The 18978-nt window shown below is 40.3% G+C and overlaps 2 protein-coding genes across 2 annotated transcripts; one reads left to right on the top strand and one right to left on the bottom strand.

Moving 5' to 3' along the window:
* Positions 1–54: 54 nt before the first annotated feature.
* Positions 55–7402, top strand: LOC145440490 (arrestin domain-containing protein 2-like). The gene is made up of 8 exons (XM_080318108.1): positions 55–542; positions 624–734; positions 896–979; positions 2758–2891; positions 2965–3110; positions 3690–3948; positions 5409–5628; positions 6541–7402. The coding sequence occupies exons 1-8, from the start codon at positions 425–427 to the stop codon at positions 6753–6755; spliced, it is 1287 nt and encodes a 428-aa protein (XP_080174234.1). The 5' UTR covers positions 55–424; the 3' UTR covers positions 6756–7402.
* A 1333-nt stretch (positions 7403–8735) lies between these two features.
* Positions 8736–10078, bottom strand: LOC145440506 (mitochondrial inner membrane protease subunit 2-like). Its single transcript, XM_080318130.1, has one exon. The coding sequence runs from the start codon at positions 9568–9570 to the stop codon at positions 9034–9036; it is 537 nt and encodes a 178-aa protein (XP_080174256.1). The 5' UTR covers positions 9571–10078; the 3' UTR covers positions 8736–9033.
* Between the last annotated feature and the right edge of the window lie 8900 nt (positions 10079–18978).

Here is an 18978-nt window from a genome sequence, read left to right as displayed (position 1 = left end):
TCATTTTGTCGCTTTTTTATATTATTATCTTCTAATTTTCAGTCAGAGGGCATGCCTCCTCTTTACATCGCCTAGGTCAAGGTGGGTGTCTGATTTCAAACTTCAAGTTGTTTTGAAACCTTCCTATCTTTTCATTGTGTCGCAATTTTTGTGGTGTATTGAACTGATAAAAATTGCTAATAAAACCAAAACCGAACTTCACATGGCCCATGCTGCTTGCTGCACAATTCTTTTCAGGGCTGCAGGTTGTACACTTCTGACCTGAGGTACTGGCTCATTGCCTTCAATTCTAATCAATCAAATCAAGAAATTCAACTCACGAGAGATAACATGAACATGACGACTGTTATAGTACTGTGTTATGTCTAATGTCGTATAATCCATCAATCATGAAAATAACGTGAAATTTGTTAGTTTTTAGGTCATGGGTAAAGCTAAAGAGATTTCTATAACTTATCAGAATAATCGAGTGGTCTATGCACCTGGGGATGTAGTGCATGGGGCAGTCTCACTTGAATTGAAGAAACCAAAGAAAGTTAAAAGTAAGACATACTCGATAATTTTTCAGCTATACAAATTACAAATGATTTGATGAATTAATAATAACTACTGTATCCTTCTAGAGATAAAAGTAAATGCAGTTGGAGAATCTATTGTCAAATTGAAAATGACAGATGGCAAGCAGCTACGAAACGCGGAGAAATATTTTCACTACACGTTTGATGTTTATACAGGTGATATATGTTCATGTGTATTTTATTGTTCAGAAGAAATATGTACTCTGGATTCCGCACCACTGTACTGTACAATGTAGGCTACCTATAAAATGCTCAAAAGGGATATATCTATAATTCAAGATTATCTTATCATTGATTGCTTATTGTAATATCTTCAGGTGGAGACAGTGAGTTGAATTCAGGCAAACACACATTCCCGTTTCAAGTTTCATTAAAGCCGGCATTACCCACATCTTTCGAAGGTAATTAATGTTTGCTTTTTCGAATAGCTATTTATGCATTGCTACCTTTCGGCAGTCTGCTGCAACTGTGAAAATATTCTCAGTGCAATTGGTGGTTATCACCAGTGTTGGGATCAAGTCACTACCTTCGAGTAACGAGTCATTTCGAGTCATTGCCCATTTTGACTCGAGTCAAGTCAAGTCAATCGATTTTCGAAGGTGACTCGAGTCAAGTCAAGTCAGTCGATTTTTGGAGGTGACTCGAGTCAAGTCGAGTCAAGTCAAGTCACAATTCAAGTGAAATTGTCTTTTGAGGTATGAGGCGTGATTACGTCATTGTATTTTGCTAGCTGTCTGAAATACAGATTAAGTGGTCATTGATTTTGAACCGATGAAGGGATATAGAGCTAAATATACACGCAAGTGAGGCGCTGTATCGCTCACATATAAGTAGATCTAATAAACTACGTACCGGTAAGTAACTGCACAGCCTCAGTTTATAGTTACCAGCCAAAATAGAAAATAGAGAAACGAATTGATAAGATGCTATACATTACCCTTTTGAAAATTGATATGATACAATTCGAGCCCGCGCCAATGGCTGAGGACTAGGTATATAAACTATTTTTAAATTCAATTTCAATAAAACAAGAGGTTTGGTTGTTGAGTTAAGAACACAGAACAGGAATATACATTTTGGTATTAAATTACTTTTCTATACTATAGTTAAGACAACGTAGGCTGTAAGCTTCGATCACGACGTTTGCGATCAATATATTTGTGAGAGAACAATGGAGGCGCAGTAAAACGCACGATCATTGAATGATTGGCCGCTCTCACGGGTTACACCGGCGTTGCGCGAGCAATCCAAACATATGCAACGATTTTTATCGACACCGATTACTTGATGACTTGAAATTGGCTCGTGAATTTCGCTCCGAGTCACGAGTCAATCCACATTTCTGATACGCCGAGTCAAGTCAAGTCATTTTAGCAAAGTGACTCGAGTCAAGATAAGTCATACGAAAAAGTGACTCGAGTGATCTCAACACTGGTTATCACTAACAAGAATGGTAATATCTGAAAGCGGAAGTAATGCTACTAGGATAACATGTCAGCTAGAAAGTAGAATGTGTCCATGTTCTTTCAGTAAGCTACTTAAAGATTTTGTTATGTTATTGGTAAAGTGTCATGTTATGACATGAAATCATGGAAATTTCCACTGAATAAGTAAAAAATTCTTCTCTTATTATTTAAAACAAATATTGAGAAATTCATTTTGTTCATAAATTTCATTCCATCGATTTCTGCATTGATTAATCTATGTGTAAATGTGTATTTATCGATCCACAATGATCGGTCACTGCATGCATTCTATATAGCCTATTACCGTGGGTCAAAATGAGTTTATCATTGAATAATGCTCGTCTGCTGTGTCAATATATAGTAGTTGTAGAAGAATGGTATGGGTAAATTAAGCTTGCAAGGTAATCACCACTCATTCATGAAGCAGCTGGATTTTGAGAGTACCTACTCATTTTTGCTTGGTCCGTAAGCTATCAATGTACCAAGAAGTAACAGCCTATACACGGTATAGTGGTCTGATATTGATTCCACAAAAGATTGTCCCAATGTATTGATTCAACCGAAATCAAGTAAAAACTGGTAAAATTATATAAATGCGATATCCCAATAGTTAAGGCTAGATGGCATCAACCTTCTTTGATAAACTGACAGTAGACCATCCCATACTTTGCCTGAACTTACGGTTTCCAATATAACGCTTCTTGTAAATCCAGGAAGCCTCGGTTATGTCCGGTATAGCATTCAAGCAAATCTCGAATATGCCGGTGTGTTTGGTGGGAGGACAAAAGCCGTATCAGCCTTCACTGTCTTGGATGCAGTGGATCTAAATACCGCCCCAACAGCCAGAGTGAGTCTTACATTAACAATCCAATACTATTGTTCTGTTTCCGGTATTTTATATCTGTAATTATTTCTTATAGACACCACTCCAAGTACATTGTGAAAAGCAAGCCAGCGGAATGCTGTGGTGGAGGAAAAACGCGGTCACGGTTGACTTGACTACAGAAAAATCCGGATATGTGCCGGGAGAATTTGTATATATGAACGGTCTGATTGTGAATGGCCGGTGAGTACCGTGTGTAGCATACTTGTCTGTATTGTGTGTCTATAGTTTGTTGTCACAAGTCATGCAGATGAAACCACCCCTTGTTTCTCATTATTCATTAATGACATAATTAGTATAATACGGAACCTGTCTTTTTATATATAGTTACTGCTTTGCCTTGGTACACGGAGTTGTCAGTAACAACATATCCGTTCTCTTACTGCGATTATTTTCGAAGCCATAATCCTTTCTATGTTGGCAAAAGTAGTTGATGGATAAATTTGTGACTATACCTCTGCAAGATCTCCCCTATTATGATGCGATTATAAATATGATTTTTGTAAATGAAGCGTTTAGCGGCATTTAGCAGCTATTATTAGACGTTGGTTGTTGACAAAAAATCTTGGGTTTGTCATGCTGAAACGCCATTAATAGCTTCCAAACCACTCATTTACTATTTCTACTTCGGTAGCATTTGTGACTATTTTGATAGCCTCTGTGATACATCATGGATCAAATCACTCCGTAAAAGTAATAATGATATGATGACGCGAATCACTTGTGACGCAGTACATTGTGATTTATCATTGCTCTTTTTAGAACAAAGCCAATAACGAATTTGAGGATCGAGCTCTGGCAACAATCGATTTTTCACGGAAGGGTCAAGAATTCCTCTCCACAATCGGAAGTACTGAAACACGACGTGTCTTCGGCGGTGGCGTCATGGACGTTGGGACACGATCCCATAAGCGCCGAAAGTGCAGCCAATTGGGAGCGTAAACAACTGTTTCAAATACCGCCCGTCGTTCCTTCGGGACTGAGGCATTGCCGTATAATTAATATCCAGTATTACTTCAAGGTTTGTAATTACTCGCTTATGAAATTTTGATCCTGTTCATCAATAATTTCATTGATTATCCTTCATTCATCATCAATCATTACGGCTAATTAGTTTTGGGGATAATATCGTATTCCATGATTTGTGACTATTCTTATTTCGTATCGCCAGTGGTTCCCAAAGAAATCAGTTTGATTAACTTCAGTAGCGTTACCGTGGTCATGAATGATACATATAGCTACTGTGGCCTTTGTGGACTGAAACGCTTGGTTGCATGACTTTGAATACTGCGAGGAAGGAATCGGTAGACCGTATATTTCGAATGCAGCTGATCTTCAGTCGGACTCCGCTGGTTTCGCTACGTTGTTTCAACTTTGAAATCCAATCGCGTGTTGGTGTCAGTTCCGTCTCAATTGCAACATGATTAAAGTCCGGCTTACTGCTGTTTCATAGAAATCTGTCGTGGTCGATTCAATGGTCATAGTTCAATAGTTTTTCCCATTCGTGATCAGCAAGTATTGCTTCAACCAGATTTGTGATGGAGAACTATTAATTCTAGTGAGAGAAATGCCTGTAATCTAATTCTCATCTAACTTTTGGATTATTTCTATGCTCTGATTTTGATTCTGCTCTAATTACTGGTATTCCTAAAAACGCTACAAAACTGTGTGTTGCGAAACAAGCCAAGATTGGTGTACACCGTACGTAGGGCTGTTAAAAAACACACTTTTCCTTCAGATTTCACTGGCTGCTTGATAAAATTGTTACGTTGGTTAAAAAAACGCTGCACACCAACTTTGGCTCCATTCCAACCGCTGGAAGCGAAGTTATTGCGGTAGAAAAATTTGGATTTGAATAAAATAGTATTTACGGTGACTAACTCTTTGATTATTTATTATAAAATCATGCAATTAGAAATTTTTCTACTGCGATAACTTCGCTTCTAGTGGTTGGAATTGAGCCAAATTTGGTGTGCATCATCTCTACTGACAGCCTAACAATTTTATGGGGTATGCAGAAAAATTTTGAAATTTTATTTTTTTGTTTTTCAAGGATAAATTCAAAACTTTCTCCCGCACGAATCTCGCTTCTACTGGTTGGAATGGAGCCAAAGTTGGTGTGCAGCGTTTTTTTAACCAACCCAACAATTTTATCAAGTAACCAGTGAAATCTGAAGGAAAAGTTTTTTTGAACAGCCCTATTGTACAGACATCTGCCATATTCATGCTACTGACAATAAGCTCCGGTTTGATGTGAACTGAATTTGATTTCTGTAGTATTTCTTTGTAATTGTTAATTTAATTCAATTTTCAAGTATTTGCAAATTCAATAATTCTAATTGTAATCTATTTTGTAATAAAACATGTAACCATAATTCTATTTTTGAAAAGCGGAAAATTTTTTAGTCGTCCAATTGTTGTTTCAACTAGTGTCATGCTGAACTATTGAAGCATCATGGTATGAAATCCAATACCTTTCAGGTGACCGTTATCATTCCGGGTAGCATTGCTAGCTCGCTTATTGATGCCAAAACCAACTACATCACAATTGGTACCGTGCCGCTGATGTCACCGGAGCAGCAACAGCAAGATCGAATGCACCAAGAACCGCAACCTGTTATCGCGTCGGCTCCGATTATGGAGATGCCGCCTGAGCTCGCCGCAGAGCTGAATGCTCCACCGCCGTATGATCCTGGAAATTGTAAGTCAATGTTGGCTGTGGCCCTTACCTTCAAAAGTTGATCTCACTAGGCGTAGGCTAACATGAATTGGGCACCGACATTCCAGTCATAGCATTTGATAATTTAATTTATCAACTTTCATCTTCCACATGACATTGTTATAACCTGCTCCCTGACTTTTACTATCATATTGCACTGAGATGCAGTGTTGGGATGACTCGAGTCACTCTTGAAAAATGTCTTGACTTGACGCATCAGAAATGCAGATTGACTCGTGACTCGAAGCAAAATTTACGATTCAATTTCAAGTCGTCCAGTAATCGATGTCGACTAAATCGCTGTATCTTGTATAAGTTCGTATCGCTAACCAATCGTTCAACCGTTGTGCATTTTAACGAACCTCCATTGTGATCTATCACAAATAAATTGATCGCAAACTCAGTGATTGGAGCTTACAGCTTACGTTGTCGTAACCTTGCTCATCTTAACCAACCTTCTCGTCATACTACGGCTTGACGCGGGTCACTACTGAAACAAAGGAAGCATACAAAGACGCCAACTTCTGTAGCCGTGACTTGTCGGTTAGATCCACTGTTTTAGTGGCTTGTAACTGTATTCAATGGTTGAATCATTATATATTTGCCAATTCCATTGTGCGAATAAGATGTTCCTAGAAAGGAGCCCATGTATCAGTATCAGGCTCGATAATGGAGTATCCCACTGAAAACAACAGTACGGATTTGAAAGTTAACATTTAGACATGATTTGCCTGGTCCAACCTGCAAGCAACCAAAAGGTGTAAATCCATCTCGTGATCAAAATTGAGTTGGACACCCTTGGTTTAGAAGGTATCCCGAATATAAAATACATATTTGAGATCTGAAATGTAATGCATGTAGATACGATATTTGATTATTCTATACCATTTTCAGCCGGTTTCGGCAACGTTATGCTTCCAAGCTACCAAGAGGCGGTCACCGGTGGCGTATCTTTAACTGCTGTTGATAACGAAGACGCGATCTCAGTCGTTTCAACCGACACCCAACCGGAAGGTCAATTTGTACCACAATATGCGTTCTTTGACTTCAGTCAGGCGCAAACTGGCGGTGGTGTAGTTCAACCCTCTGCTCCGCCAATTGGGTTATAGTATGATGGCGATGCATTGTACGATAGAAAAACCTTTAGCTTGTTAACATCCTGCCACCAGTATGCTTTTCATAGACGAATGTTCTTAATCTTTCACAATCATGGGGATGTCTTGAAGTTACACAAGGACTTTATAACTTCGATTGAATTTGCACGCGCGGGAGTTCAGTTATGTGACACCGCACTATCGCTCTGAAGATATGTCTGTATTGTATGTGGTTCGCGGGCTTCCTATATGTAGATGTTGAACTTGTTTGCCCTCAAGGTGCGAAAACAAACAATCTGCCTGTGGCATCGACGTCCCGCTGTTTTTGGGGAACAATTCTGCACCTACAGAAGCGTGGCTAATGTTACTGTACACATAATTCCTTTTCCTACTGCTTACCTGTTCAAGATATCATGGTACCAGTACCTTCTGTAGTGACATTTTCTATGCATGGCCAATGGGCCGCAAAGGTGGCATCAGTTCATATCATGCTTGTTTCTAATAGTCGGTAGTTTTCAGACATACAAACATATGAAGTTATCCTGATGCGCGATTCTTGCTTTTTGTAATTCTTGTTTTATAAATATTTATCAGTATACAATATTTGTAAATTGTGTCTTGTTCAAATAAATTCATCACTCTGTAGAATATTTATCATCTGACACTAATTGTTGTCTCGGTGTCTTTGGTTAAGGAATAGTAAAAAGCAAACTTGTGGTAATACCAGTAACTACTCATGACTGTGACATAACTAGGTCTTAACTACTGGGGTAGGCTATGAATAAAATATTCTAGCCATAGTTGTAATGACTCGACTGAAGATTTTTAGTTGACTTGGAAATGACTCGACTATAGTCAACTTGTGTATTGACTCAATTTGTACTCGAGTCATGCACATTCTATATGGATTATTCAAGTCTCGTATATCGGTAACCGCTAACTGAAAAATATACCCAGAAACTGTTTGAATAACATGTTGATTAGTATATTGTAAAGAGTTCTTGTAAATCTTTGATATCACAGTGTCCATGAGCTTCCAGAGTTGTAATGACTCGACTACGACTAGAGTCACGATTTTCTGATGACTTGACGGACAAGACCGACATTTCACTGTAATTTCAGAGAATAGTTAAGTAACCACACTATTGGGATTTTGTCTATTGGTACAGGTACTTGAAAATGCGATCAGAAACTGCTAAAAGTGAGGAAAATTAGTATATTATAAATGCGAAACAAGAGTTATAAAAAGTGGGTTCAACAAGACTTTAACTGGAAACTGAGCAGTCGACACAATGACTGAGACTTGAGTTGAGTAATAACACCATGACTCGACTCACTGCTCATTGAATTGGACTTGGTAAATTGAAAATGACTCGAATGAAAACCATAAAAGTATGATTGACTGGTGACTTGGTTACAATCCTGTGAGTCTTACAGCAATGAGATGAACTCAATACTGAACAGTGAACACTTGTACTCGACATGTTGCTCGCTGACTAGGACTCGGTGCATTGAAAACGACTCGGGTCAAAACTGTAAAAGTCAAATTTACTTTTACAGCCCTGCTAACACATATGGAACAATAACACAGTGGATGGGGGGGTCGTTGTCGTTGGTGTAGTTTGCAAATACTTTGACAGGAGAGGCCTGATTTGAGATGTGGCAGTACGTTTCAATGAGCCGGGGGTTAAACTGGGTTCCTCCTTCGCGTTGTTGGAAGGCGTATCTATGAGAAAGCTTAAAGAGACAGACCCAGTCAAGGACAAATGACAAGAGCAGGAAAAGACAGCCAAGAGATAAACATCGAACACCTACATGGGGCATTAGGTAAAGGTGGATCCACAGACCCTACTTGAACGTTTCGACATTATCCTTTCTGTTCATTACATTTGTATTGTGTATTGCATTGTCTGCAGCAGATAGAATGATGAAACTGCATATTTCCAACCATGCTTTCTAGTTTTATGTAACACGTCACAAAATTCATAATGCCGGTTGAATCTCCAAATCAAATGTATTCGCTGTCATCGATAGAAGAAAATCTCAAATGTGACACATGAAAAGGCACACATCACGTCTGGTATACACCACATTCCACAACAAAGAGATCTACATCAAGACCAATCTCTGGATACTGCTATCCAGCTTAATGCATGATCCGCAAATCCTTGGGTCAGTAAAATTCACGATGATACCACTCTGAAGATATGATTTCATCAGCATGCGAAGGGCTTAGTGATACCCCCTAATTTTGGCAGACATTCATTAAATATAAATAATAGAAGTGATTTATTCATAAAAGAACAGATGGAAGTTCATTTAAATATCTTAACACTTCCCCTTCAACATCGGGATTTACAGAAACTCGATCGTGAATAAATTTGGGTTTGATTTTTTCAAGTCTCGGATATACGACATGAGTGGCTTGCGCGGATATTAATCCCAGAGGTAACGGTCCAGTCCGATTACTGTCCTCGCTAATCTTATTATTGTCGCCTTCCACCCAACAATGCCCGGGAGGAATTTTCACATATTCATTCTTATATCCAAGAGTTTTAACAGTGTCTCCTTCGAGAGCAACAACCCTCTTGATGTGATATTCCGTTGGATTCCGCATACTCCGAAATACGACAACATCTCCTCTTTGCAGTCGATAAAGTTTTTTCGATAGTCGTTCATTCAATACCACCCAGTCGGATCTTGCGTTGTCTGGATTGAGGACGGGGTACATTGATTGCCCTTTTACTCTGTGGATGGAGAATAGATTGTTCCAGGTGTAATAACCAGCACAGAATGACGTTCCTGCAAATAAAATGACTTTACTCGCCATATTAATCCTGCAAAAAGTATCGCAATATGATCGTAATATCAAAGAAATAGTTTGCGACTATTCTAAATTGCAACTTGCATAGCAGCATCAATTTGCCGCAGATTTCGGAAGAATCTTGGTTATGTAATTGACTCATTTAGCAATGTGGAATGCTTGCTTCCCTAACAATTTTAGGTTTAAAATCGAAATTTTATGATAGATACTATAGTTTTGCTGTCGATTATACAAGTCGCAATATGACCAAGATAGATAGATATGCATAGATTATATAGGCTTCCAGAGCATAAATATGTCCAATTTGTGTATGCTGTATGGTCCTGTTCCCTGTTCGGGTAAATTCTTATTATTGCACCGTTTTCTATCTCTGCCTCCTTTTACAAGTTCCGGTTCTTTCTACTATTGGTTCCTGTGGGTCAGAACTATCGATAAGCGCTGAATCTCGCCCGAAATAAGTCTACGCTACGCATTCAACGCCGCCATTATTCAATATACGTTTCGCACGTAGCAAAAGACTGCACCGAGATAACAACACTTCAACCGTCTGCATTGAGATTAAAAAGATAAAAACATCAGCTTGGAGCTGAGGAGTTGAGGAGGGTTGGCTCGATTTGTTTGAAATAAGGCCAGATTTGTTTGAAATGAGCTCAGTCTCATGTTTGAAATGAGGATAGTCATGTTAGAAATAAGGATAGTCTTGTTTGAAATAAGGATAGTCGCTATATTCACTAAAAGGTCAGTTCCTGTACCAGGCACGATTTCCGAGTGGTAACACAGTCCGAACACATCCCAGACATGATGTCCGAACACGCCCCAGACACCATGTCTGAATGACAACACAGGCCAAACCCATCTCAGACACCATGTCCTAATGGCAGCACATGCCGAACACACCTCAGACATGATGTCCGAACACGCCCCAGACACGATGTCCTAGTGTCAACACATTCCTAACACACCCCAGACATAATGTCCGAACACGCCCCAGACACGATGTCCGATTGGCAGCAAAGGGCGAACACACCCCAGACACGATGTCCGAGTGTCAAGACAGGCCTAACACGCCCAAGACACCATGTCTGAATGGCAACACAGACCGAACACGCCGCAGACACGATATCCGAGTGTCAACTCAGTCCGAACACAACCCAGACACCATGTTTGAATGGCCGAACACGCCCCAGACACGATGTCCGATTGGCAGCACAGGCCGAACACACCCCAGACATGATGTCCGAGTGTCAACACAGGACTAACACGCCCAAGACACCATGTCTGAATGGCAACACAGACCGAACACGCCCCAGACACGATATCCGAGTGTCAACTCAGTCCGAACACAACCCAGACACCATGTTTGAATGGCCGAACACGCCCCAGACACGCTGTCCGAGTGTCAACTCAGTCCGAACCAATGATATATATACAATGATTGGAAACTCCAGTGAGTTCTGCGTTTGAGCGCGTCGCGAGTCATGCTTCACCAGCGGTACGAAATCGATGTAAACTAACGGTTCGCCAGCAATCTTTCTTCAGGAACTGGCGTTAACGTAGTGAAAAGTTTTGTATCGAGACCTCTTTTGCAGGTGAAATGTGTGCATACTGTACAGGTTTTGGCCAATACCAGTAGCACAATCCGTCGATTGTGTATTGACTCGAGTCATTGTGCAACACTAGCCAGTCTTCAGGATTACCGGACCACGACCTAACATCGACCTCGCCCTCCGCCACATGCCACCCCATTTTGTCGCTTGCGTCTTATATTTCTCTGCATTACTTTTCATTCAGTGTGCATGCCTCTTATTTACTTCGCCTAGGCTAAGGTGGGTGTCTGATCTTAATGGCTACTCCAAGTTGTTTCGACACCCTCCTATCTTTTCATTGTATCGCAGTCTTGTGATGTTTTGAAACGATGAAAATATTAATAAACCTGACTGACTGACTCAGACAGCCAAGACCGACATTTCATTGTAATTTTTTAAGAGAAGTAAAGTAACTATACACTCTTGGGATTTCGTCTTGGTACAGGTAGCCTACTTGAAAATGCGACCAGAAACTGCCAAAATTGAGGAAAATTAGTATATTATAAATGCGAAGTATTCTATATCATCAAACAGAGTTATAAAAAGGGGGTTTAACAAGACTTTTGACTGGAAACTGAGCGGTTAACACCGTGACTCGGACTCGAGTCATAATACCATGACTCGGACTCGACCCTCTGCTCGATGACTTGGACTCGGACCTGACTCGGTGGTGAAGTGAAAATGACTCGACTTGACTCGAGTCAAAACTATAAAAGTTAGATTGACTTGTGACTCGGAGCTATGTGACTTGGCTACAACCCTGAATATGAGGGGGGGGGGTGAGAATTTGCTTCGAGATTGATAAGGGGGCGATGAGTCGGAAAAAGTTCGGAACCACTGTTCTAAAGTCTGCACGCACAGAAAAATGTGTAGCGCGCAATAAAAGCCGAAGTGATGACGTTTTTTTAGTCAACACCACAAAATTAACGAGAAAAGTGGGTAATTCGGCAGTCCAGTTAAAGTCGTGACCTTTTTTCGTCGTTACTCACTGTTGGCCAAGGGACCGCGCAGTGAGTTGCTGTGGCGCTGAGACTCGTGAAAAATTTGAGGGAACATTTGGTATAGGTTCTCTATTCGAGATTTCGGCAACAACGGTTGGGAACGGAACTCTGCAGACAGAGTAACAAGAGACTTCTGGTATCGGCAAGCTCCGTAGTCCAGTGGTTGTCAACCCTTTTGTCGCCATGGACCCTCAAGTTTTAGTTCAAATTTAGCTGCGACCGTGATCTGTTCTTCTGTGCAAATATTTACTGTAAGCTAGTGACAAACGGCAATAAGCAGACTTTTTTTTCAACTAACATGATGACATTACATTGACTTCGAACAATAGTAAAGTCACCACACTATTGGAATTTCGTGTATCAGTCCTGATACTTGGAAAATAGGGTCAAAAACTGTTGAGACTGAGGAAAATTACGATATTATGAATGTGAGCCATATTCATTATCGCTCGAGCAGAGTTGATAAAAGTGGGACATTACCGAGGATGCAATGTATGCAATGAAGGCGTGTTATGCATATGAAGAGATCATGTGCAATGTGCATCACGGCGTTGCCACATTCGCTGTCAATTCTTGGGTATAAATTTCTCGACAGCGTCCGTCCCAGTAAGTTAGATTTTTGGCATTGTCCATTCTCGGTTATGACCATTCTCGGGGTTGTCTATTCTCGGTAACGTCCATTCTCGGTAATGGCATTCTCGGTATTGGTATGGAACCTAGTCACAAGTACTTCTCTGAATGTAAAGTTTGACCCGACTCAACTCGAGTCATTTTTATTTCATCTCTCTTTCTGTCCTAGTTCGAGTAATACTACAGAAGGTCGCTTTCAAGCCTAAATCCAGATTAGAATTTTTAGTCACAAATCCTGAACTGTAAGGTCACCATACGTCCTCTTTTAGGAGGATTTGACCTCCTTTTTCAGGTTTTTGAAAATGACCTCTGAGAGGACGCCTAAATGTCCTCCCTTTTGGCAATTCGTGCTCCTTTACCGCTTTTAGAGCTGAGTGGCCAGAACGGAGTGAAAATGGGCATAAATGACGTTAAATTGGAAATCCGTGGTTCGAACGAAAGTGACGACCTTTTTTTAGTGAACCAACGTACAGAGTGAAAGAAAAACTGCATTTCTGGAGTTGAGCCGGAAAGTTTACATTTTTTTTAGTCAAACAACCACAGTGCCGTCGAAAATTTACCATTTTTCCCGGATTTTTCTCCAGTATTGTAAGTCTGAAAATTTTGAAAAAGTGTCCTCCTTTCCCGATTCCAAAATATGGTAACCCGAATCAACGACCCATGTTTCACCACCATAAACAGGTAATGTGACGTAATAGCGGATTTTACACCGCATGGTAACTTCCGGAAGTGATGTGATGATGAAGTTTGATGAGTAGGCCTATAGTTTCAGGTTTTTGGAGTAGTTTTTGAGCGAATTTTCTGGTCTCATATCCGAAAAAATATGTACCAGTTTAATAAAACTGGTATCAATCGAAATTTATCGCTGTACTGATTGCGAAAATATAAATTTTATCCTGCTCCTGGCCCTGGATACCCCCCTCCCCCTCCCCAAAAAAGCCTCGAAATTGCATTGTAGCGGAGTTTGGTATTGTGACATTGTGACACAACAATGGACAATCTTCTACTGAGCCAACAAAGTGGGTATACCTAGTATCCATATCAAACGAGAAGCTTTCAAACTTAATGCTGGTAACTTTGATGGACCTCAGATTCGAATATGGATGAAAGATTCTAATTTGATATTTAGAAATGAACTCACTGCTTGGAATTCCTTTTAAGATGTAGTAGCCTAAATAAAACTTTTTGGAAGATCACAAAGCATCCAACTACAAACAGTATCGGTCCGAAGATTGATATCTGCATAGGGAAAACTTCGAGCAATCACGAACACTAAATTTCAATATTCAATATTCGTCTGATTTTATTTTCATCTGTCCAAGACTAGACATACACACAAGACACAGTGTACAATGCGATCTACAAGACACACAATGCGATATAATGAACAGATAGGAGGATGCCGAACGACCATTTGTGGTCTTTTAGACTAGCATCCACCTCAGGGCCTAGTGCCCGACGTCACAGTCTTCTTCGATGTTAAGCTTTCTTCGTCGCTATTTCTTGCTCTTTTTCGTTCTTTATTGGGACTTTTTACTGGGCTTTTTTCTGTCGCCGTAAGAATAGCGACATGTGGGTCGAGGAGCCCAGAATAACCTCCGACGGCGGGACTTGAACCAGGGCCGCCTACATAGCGGCGACGCACACCACTTCGCTATCTCAATTCCTGCTCAGTCATCTTGATATATTTCCTGATCATTTTGGCGATTAGAGTGCAGAGCAACGGGAAAGGTTCCACCAAGACATCAAAGCAACAAAAGAGATATATAAGGGCAGATGAGAGGAACATATTGTGGCAGACTATAGATTGAACCTTTCGAGAGACTGCCCTATATTGCTTAAAAGGGAAAATCGTACAAGCAATATTTTGGTTTAGGAAAAATTATTTATGTTACATTAGGGTTACCATATTTTTGTGAAGCAAATTCCGGACACTCTTTAGCGCCCACTAGCGGATTGTAAAATGAGGTGTAACACAATGTCTGTCAATATGACGTCACAGTAGCAAAGCATTGTCCATCGACTGTATGGTATACACTTGGAATCGAGTGGAACATAGGTCAATAATTGGGCCATCTGTAATGTGAGCCCTGGTGATTGCTATACTTGCTAGGGTCTGCAATAGATTTCTTGATGGGCCGGATGAAATCGTCTGGCGGGCCGTGTCTGGCCTGCCGGGATTGTATTGTGTTTGACAGCCCTGCTATAGGCTACTGTTAGGTCGGTGCTGCTATCTGGTTGTGTGCTTTAATCAGGTCCGAAACAACATTTTTCAGCCCCCTTCCGCCCAAAAAAGCACTGATCTTGGCTGCACCATATAGGGCAATCGATGTAACTTCATGGGCACTTAGTATATGCATCTGGTTGTTAAATTTTATGAATAAATTTTGTCAATGATATTGATTTTTCCATATATTAGGCTACTATAAATTCACCAGCAGGTTGCACATTTGATGATTTCCTACCTTTTATGGTCGCGACCTCAAAACGTGAAAAGTTGATTACTAAAAAAATTCAGCTTGCCCAAACTAATTCACGGCCTAGGAAGCTGATTACGTCTAACATCATCGCGATCCCCAGATAAAGGAAAACGACTCCAAGATTGTGAACCACTGTCTGTGACTGAAGCATCTAATCGGCCAAACCAACTCTAGGAATATACCGTTAGCTTATAATCGCGATTACAATTAGACTTATTTCAGTAAATGATGGTTATTTATATTTATTTTTTATTGCATTTTTGCGATGGTGGTGCCTGGTGCCCATACTAATATCAATATACGTAGCGCTAGAGACTTATAGTTGTATTAATGAACAGAACAAGCATGGTGCAAAAGGCTTCAGTTAGCCGAGAAGCACCCCTTTCCCCTATACATACATACATACGTAGCACTACCTCGCGCGCAGCGCGAAGAAAAATTTCGAATAGCATAAAGCTACTTGAAAATAATATTGTTTATGTTAATTTACAAAAAACTTTTGAGCCTACTTCAAGCGTTCAAAATTCCGGACATTTAGGCATATTTTAGAATTTCCTCCCGGACGCAGTTTTCCGGACATGTCCGGGAAATTCCGGACGTATGGCAACCCTATGTTATATTCCAACTGATTATTTTGAATTTACAATAGGTTGTTGACATAAAACTGATTACATCAATGCAACGTTATTTGAGCATTTGGGTTGATACTTATATATATGATTGTAGTTTATTTATGTACATAATATCCGTGAATATCCATAACGATGTTAAATCGAATACCCCTAAATAAAATGATGTTTATTATTTTGATTTAAAACAGTATTCGGTGTATATATAAAAAAATTAATTTCAGACCTTTACAATACGACTGAACCGTGTTTTTTCTATCTAGCCCATACAGCGAAAATATGAGAATTTATTTAAAATAGCCCCATATGGGCAGGGCCGTAACAGCACTTCGCCAGCCCCCCCAAAAAACTTTGGTCGTGGGCCCCCCATAGGGTTATAGACCAAACTTCTGGGGGGCTTCGCCCCCCAGACCCCCCTACGGCGATACCCTGTTTACCACTAGTTATGATATCCGTTGGGAGTTTGTATAGTGAATCAGCTTTTGTCGCCGAAGCGCGCGAAGCGCGGTAAATTTCTAGAATTAATGACTGATTCGGTCAGTATGATCGGGAATTGCATATTTATTGTTATCAATTTTTATCTTCTCTCTGCTCACGTAATCAGATTTGCCGGTAGAGCTGAGTGAGGTGTGTTTGAAAAGGTAGGACTACTCAATAATAATTAAACATCTTCGGGCGTATACCCGTTGGTAGGAACGAAACAGCACCTCATCAGACCCCAAAAATCGTGTACTAAAACTGTACTGTATTGTGAGCCAGCGCGAAGCACGAAAAATTTCGATAATTTATGATAAAATCGGTCAATCAGATCGGCGATTGCATATATATTATGCTATCAATTTATTGTTCTCTCTACTCACGTAATTAGATTTACCGGTATAGAGCTGAGTGAAGTGTCTTGAAAACGGGAGGGCCCGTAAATAATAATTAAACATCTTCGGGCGGGCGGACCCGTTTATATGACTTCGTTACATGATGTTATTTTGTGACTTCCAGTCTGCTATATCAAAAAATATAGAATCGCCCAAACGTAGGCTTCTAAACTAAGAGACGCATACGATTTCAAATTGGTATTTCTTCACTGGCATAACATTTTTCCCAGCGGGAAGGTATTTGTCTTGTGAGGTTCAGATTGCAAAGACAGGAACATTCGGCGCCAGTCATTTAGGCAGCTAGGGACAATTAAACCTATATGTATTTTGTATATATAACGAAGTCTTTGGTCAGCATAAGGGTATAGACCCTTTCGGCCAAGGTTTTCTCGCTGCCGATCGTTCTGGCACACTTCTTGGAGTCGCATGTTATATGGCCTAAAACTTGATTGTATGTCTTGGTGGGTCGTGGCGCGGTAATGGCCCAATACCCAATAATAAAGATACATGGCTACTTGAATTCGCGCGCAGCGCGAAAAATTTATGAAAAAATTGCATACATTTTCAAAAAATACTCTATGATTTATGCTAATTCACGAAATAATTTTGGGCCCCCTTCGAGCTCGGCCCCCCCCAATTGGGGGGTTTGGGGTGCGGCAGTTACGGTGCTGCTTATGGGTTATCTCCTAAACCAGATCCAATAATTTGAAAAAATCAGGTCATATTCGGAATCAGTGCCCTTCAAAACCCCCAGGCCAATATTGCTTTGTCCGCCTATGAATATGTGTTGACCAGTGTAATCAATTGCGCGGATAATTGTGAGATAATATGAGGAAATTCGATGTCTTGTAAAATTGAAATTTCAACAACCAATCTGTACGACATCCCATATGCCAGACTTATACGGCGGTTATAATGTACAAACGTGGACGGCAATTTTCGATAAATCGGAATTTTTACGTTACATTATTGCATAAAGGCAGATTAGGCCGATCCCCAATCCCAATGTTATTTTATATCTATTATCTTGTTGCTGAATAGCTTGAATATCCTCCCGTAATGTGCTCTGATTATCATAAAGACTCATGTGAGCAGTTTGAATATCATCCCGTAATGTGGACATGCAACTACGGACCTGGTACAGTTCATTACGTAGGACTTGTATTTGCACGTGAGTGCTGTCATCAAGTCCGGATATTAGTTCTTTCGATTTTTTAAGTTCCCTATTGCACATCGTCAACTTGGTTTTGTACTCTTCGAATTTAGCATCCATCTTGTCAAGATCACTTTTGACGACTTTGTTCATTTCTTCCAATCTCAGATCGCAGCGTAGATCGTTATCCAGCAGTCGGCAAATTTGTTTATTTGCTTCTTCAATTAAATCCTCATTAACATCAATCTGATCCGTCAAATCACTGAGGCATTTCAGCTCATGTCTAATCTCTGCATATCTTTGTTCGCTATTCTCCTCGATTACCTCCAATCTTCCCGTCATTTGAAGGCTGGAATCTGTACATTTCTCCTCCATGCTCTTAACAGTAGCATTCCGCTTTTTAGAAGACTCGCTCATATTACGTTTCATGTTATGATACCATTCCTCTAACTCGGCCAATTTCGTTTGCGAATGCCCAAAAAATTGTTGTAATCGGTCGCTGGTTGTGATTTGCAGATCTTCGACCTTACCGAACAATATCTCATTAAGTTTAGCCATACACTTGGCGGACTCGGCCACAAGCTGATATCGGCTGATGGTCTGCAGACAAAACACAGAAAATTCGTGAAAACGCAAAGAGCAAAATACCCGAGCGAAGTCACTTTGGGTCATTTCAAATCTATTTTCACTCCATGCTTGTACGGTTTTCCAGATTAGCAGACCACCGTCAGATTTGCTGACAGAGATTTGGCTGACGTAGCCCATCATTGTCTCCTCAGTTAGATATCCAATATCCGAGTTATCCGCGATTGTGTCGAAATTCTCATAAATATATCTATCTACTTCGGCCACAATATTCGTGCACGCGTATTTTCCTGCAAGGTATCTGATGAAGCAGCAATTCCTCAAATTAATAGCCCAAACGTTTGGAACACGACGAGGTGTTTGTAGTTTCATGGTTGACAAACTGACTTTGAATTTGCTAGTAGAGCTTGTACGCGAAAATATATTTCGAAAGCATGATTCCCTTTCTTTAGACTGTCGTATCCATTCGATGATCTGT

Source organism: Botryllus schlosseri, chromosome 6, assembly GCF_051294905.1.
Source record: "Botryllus schlosseri isolate E-star chromosome 6, Bs_hap1, whole genome shotgun sequence".
Taxonomy (NCBI): Eukaryota; Metazoa; Chordata; class Ascidiacea; order Stolidobranchia; family Styelidae; genus Botryllus; species Botryllus schlosseri.
Note: the sequence above shows the minus strand (reverse complement) of the source record. Positions and strands in the feature narration are given on the sequence as shown.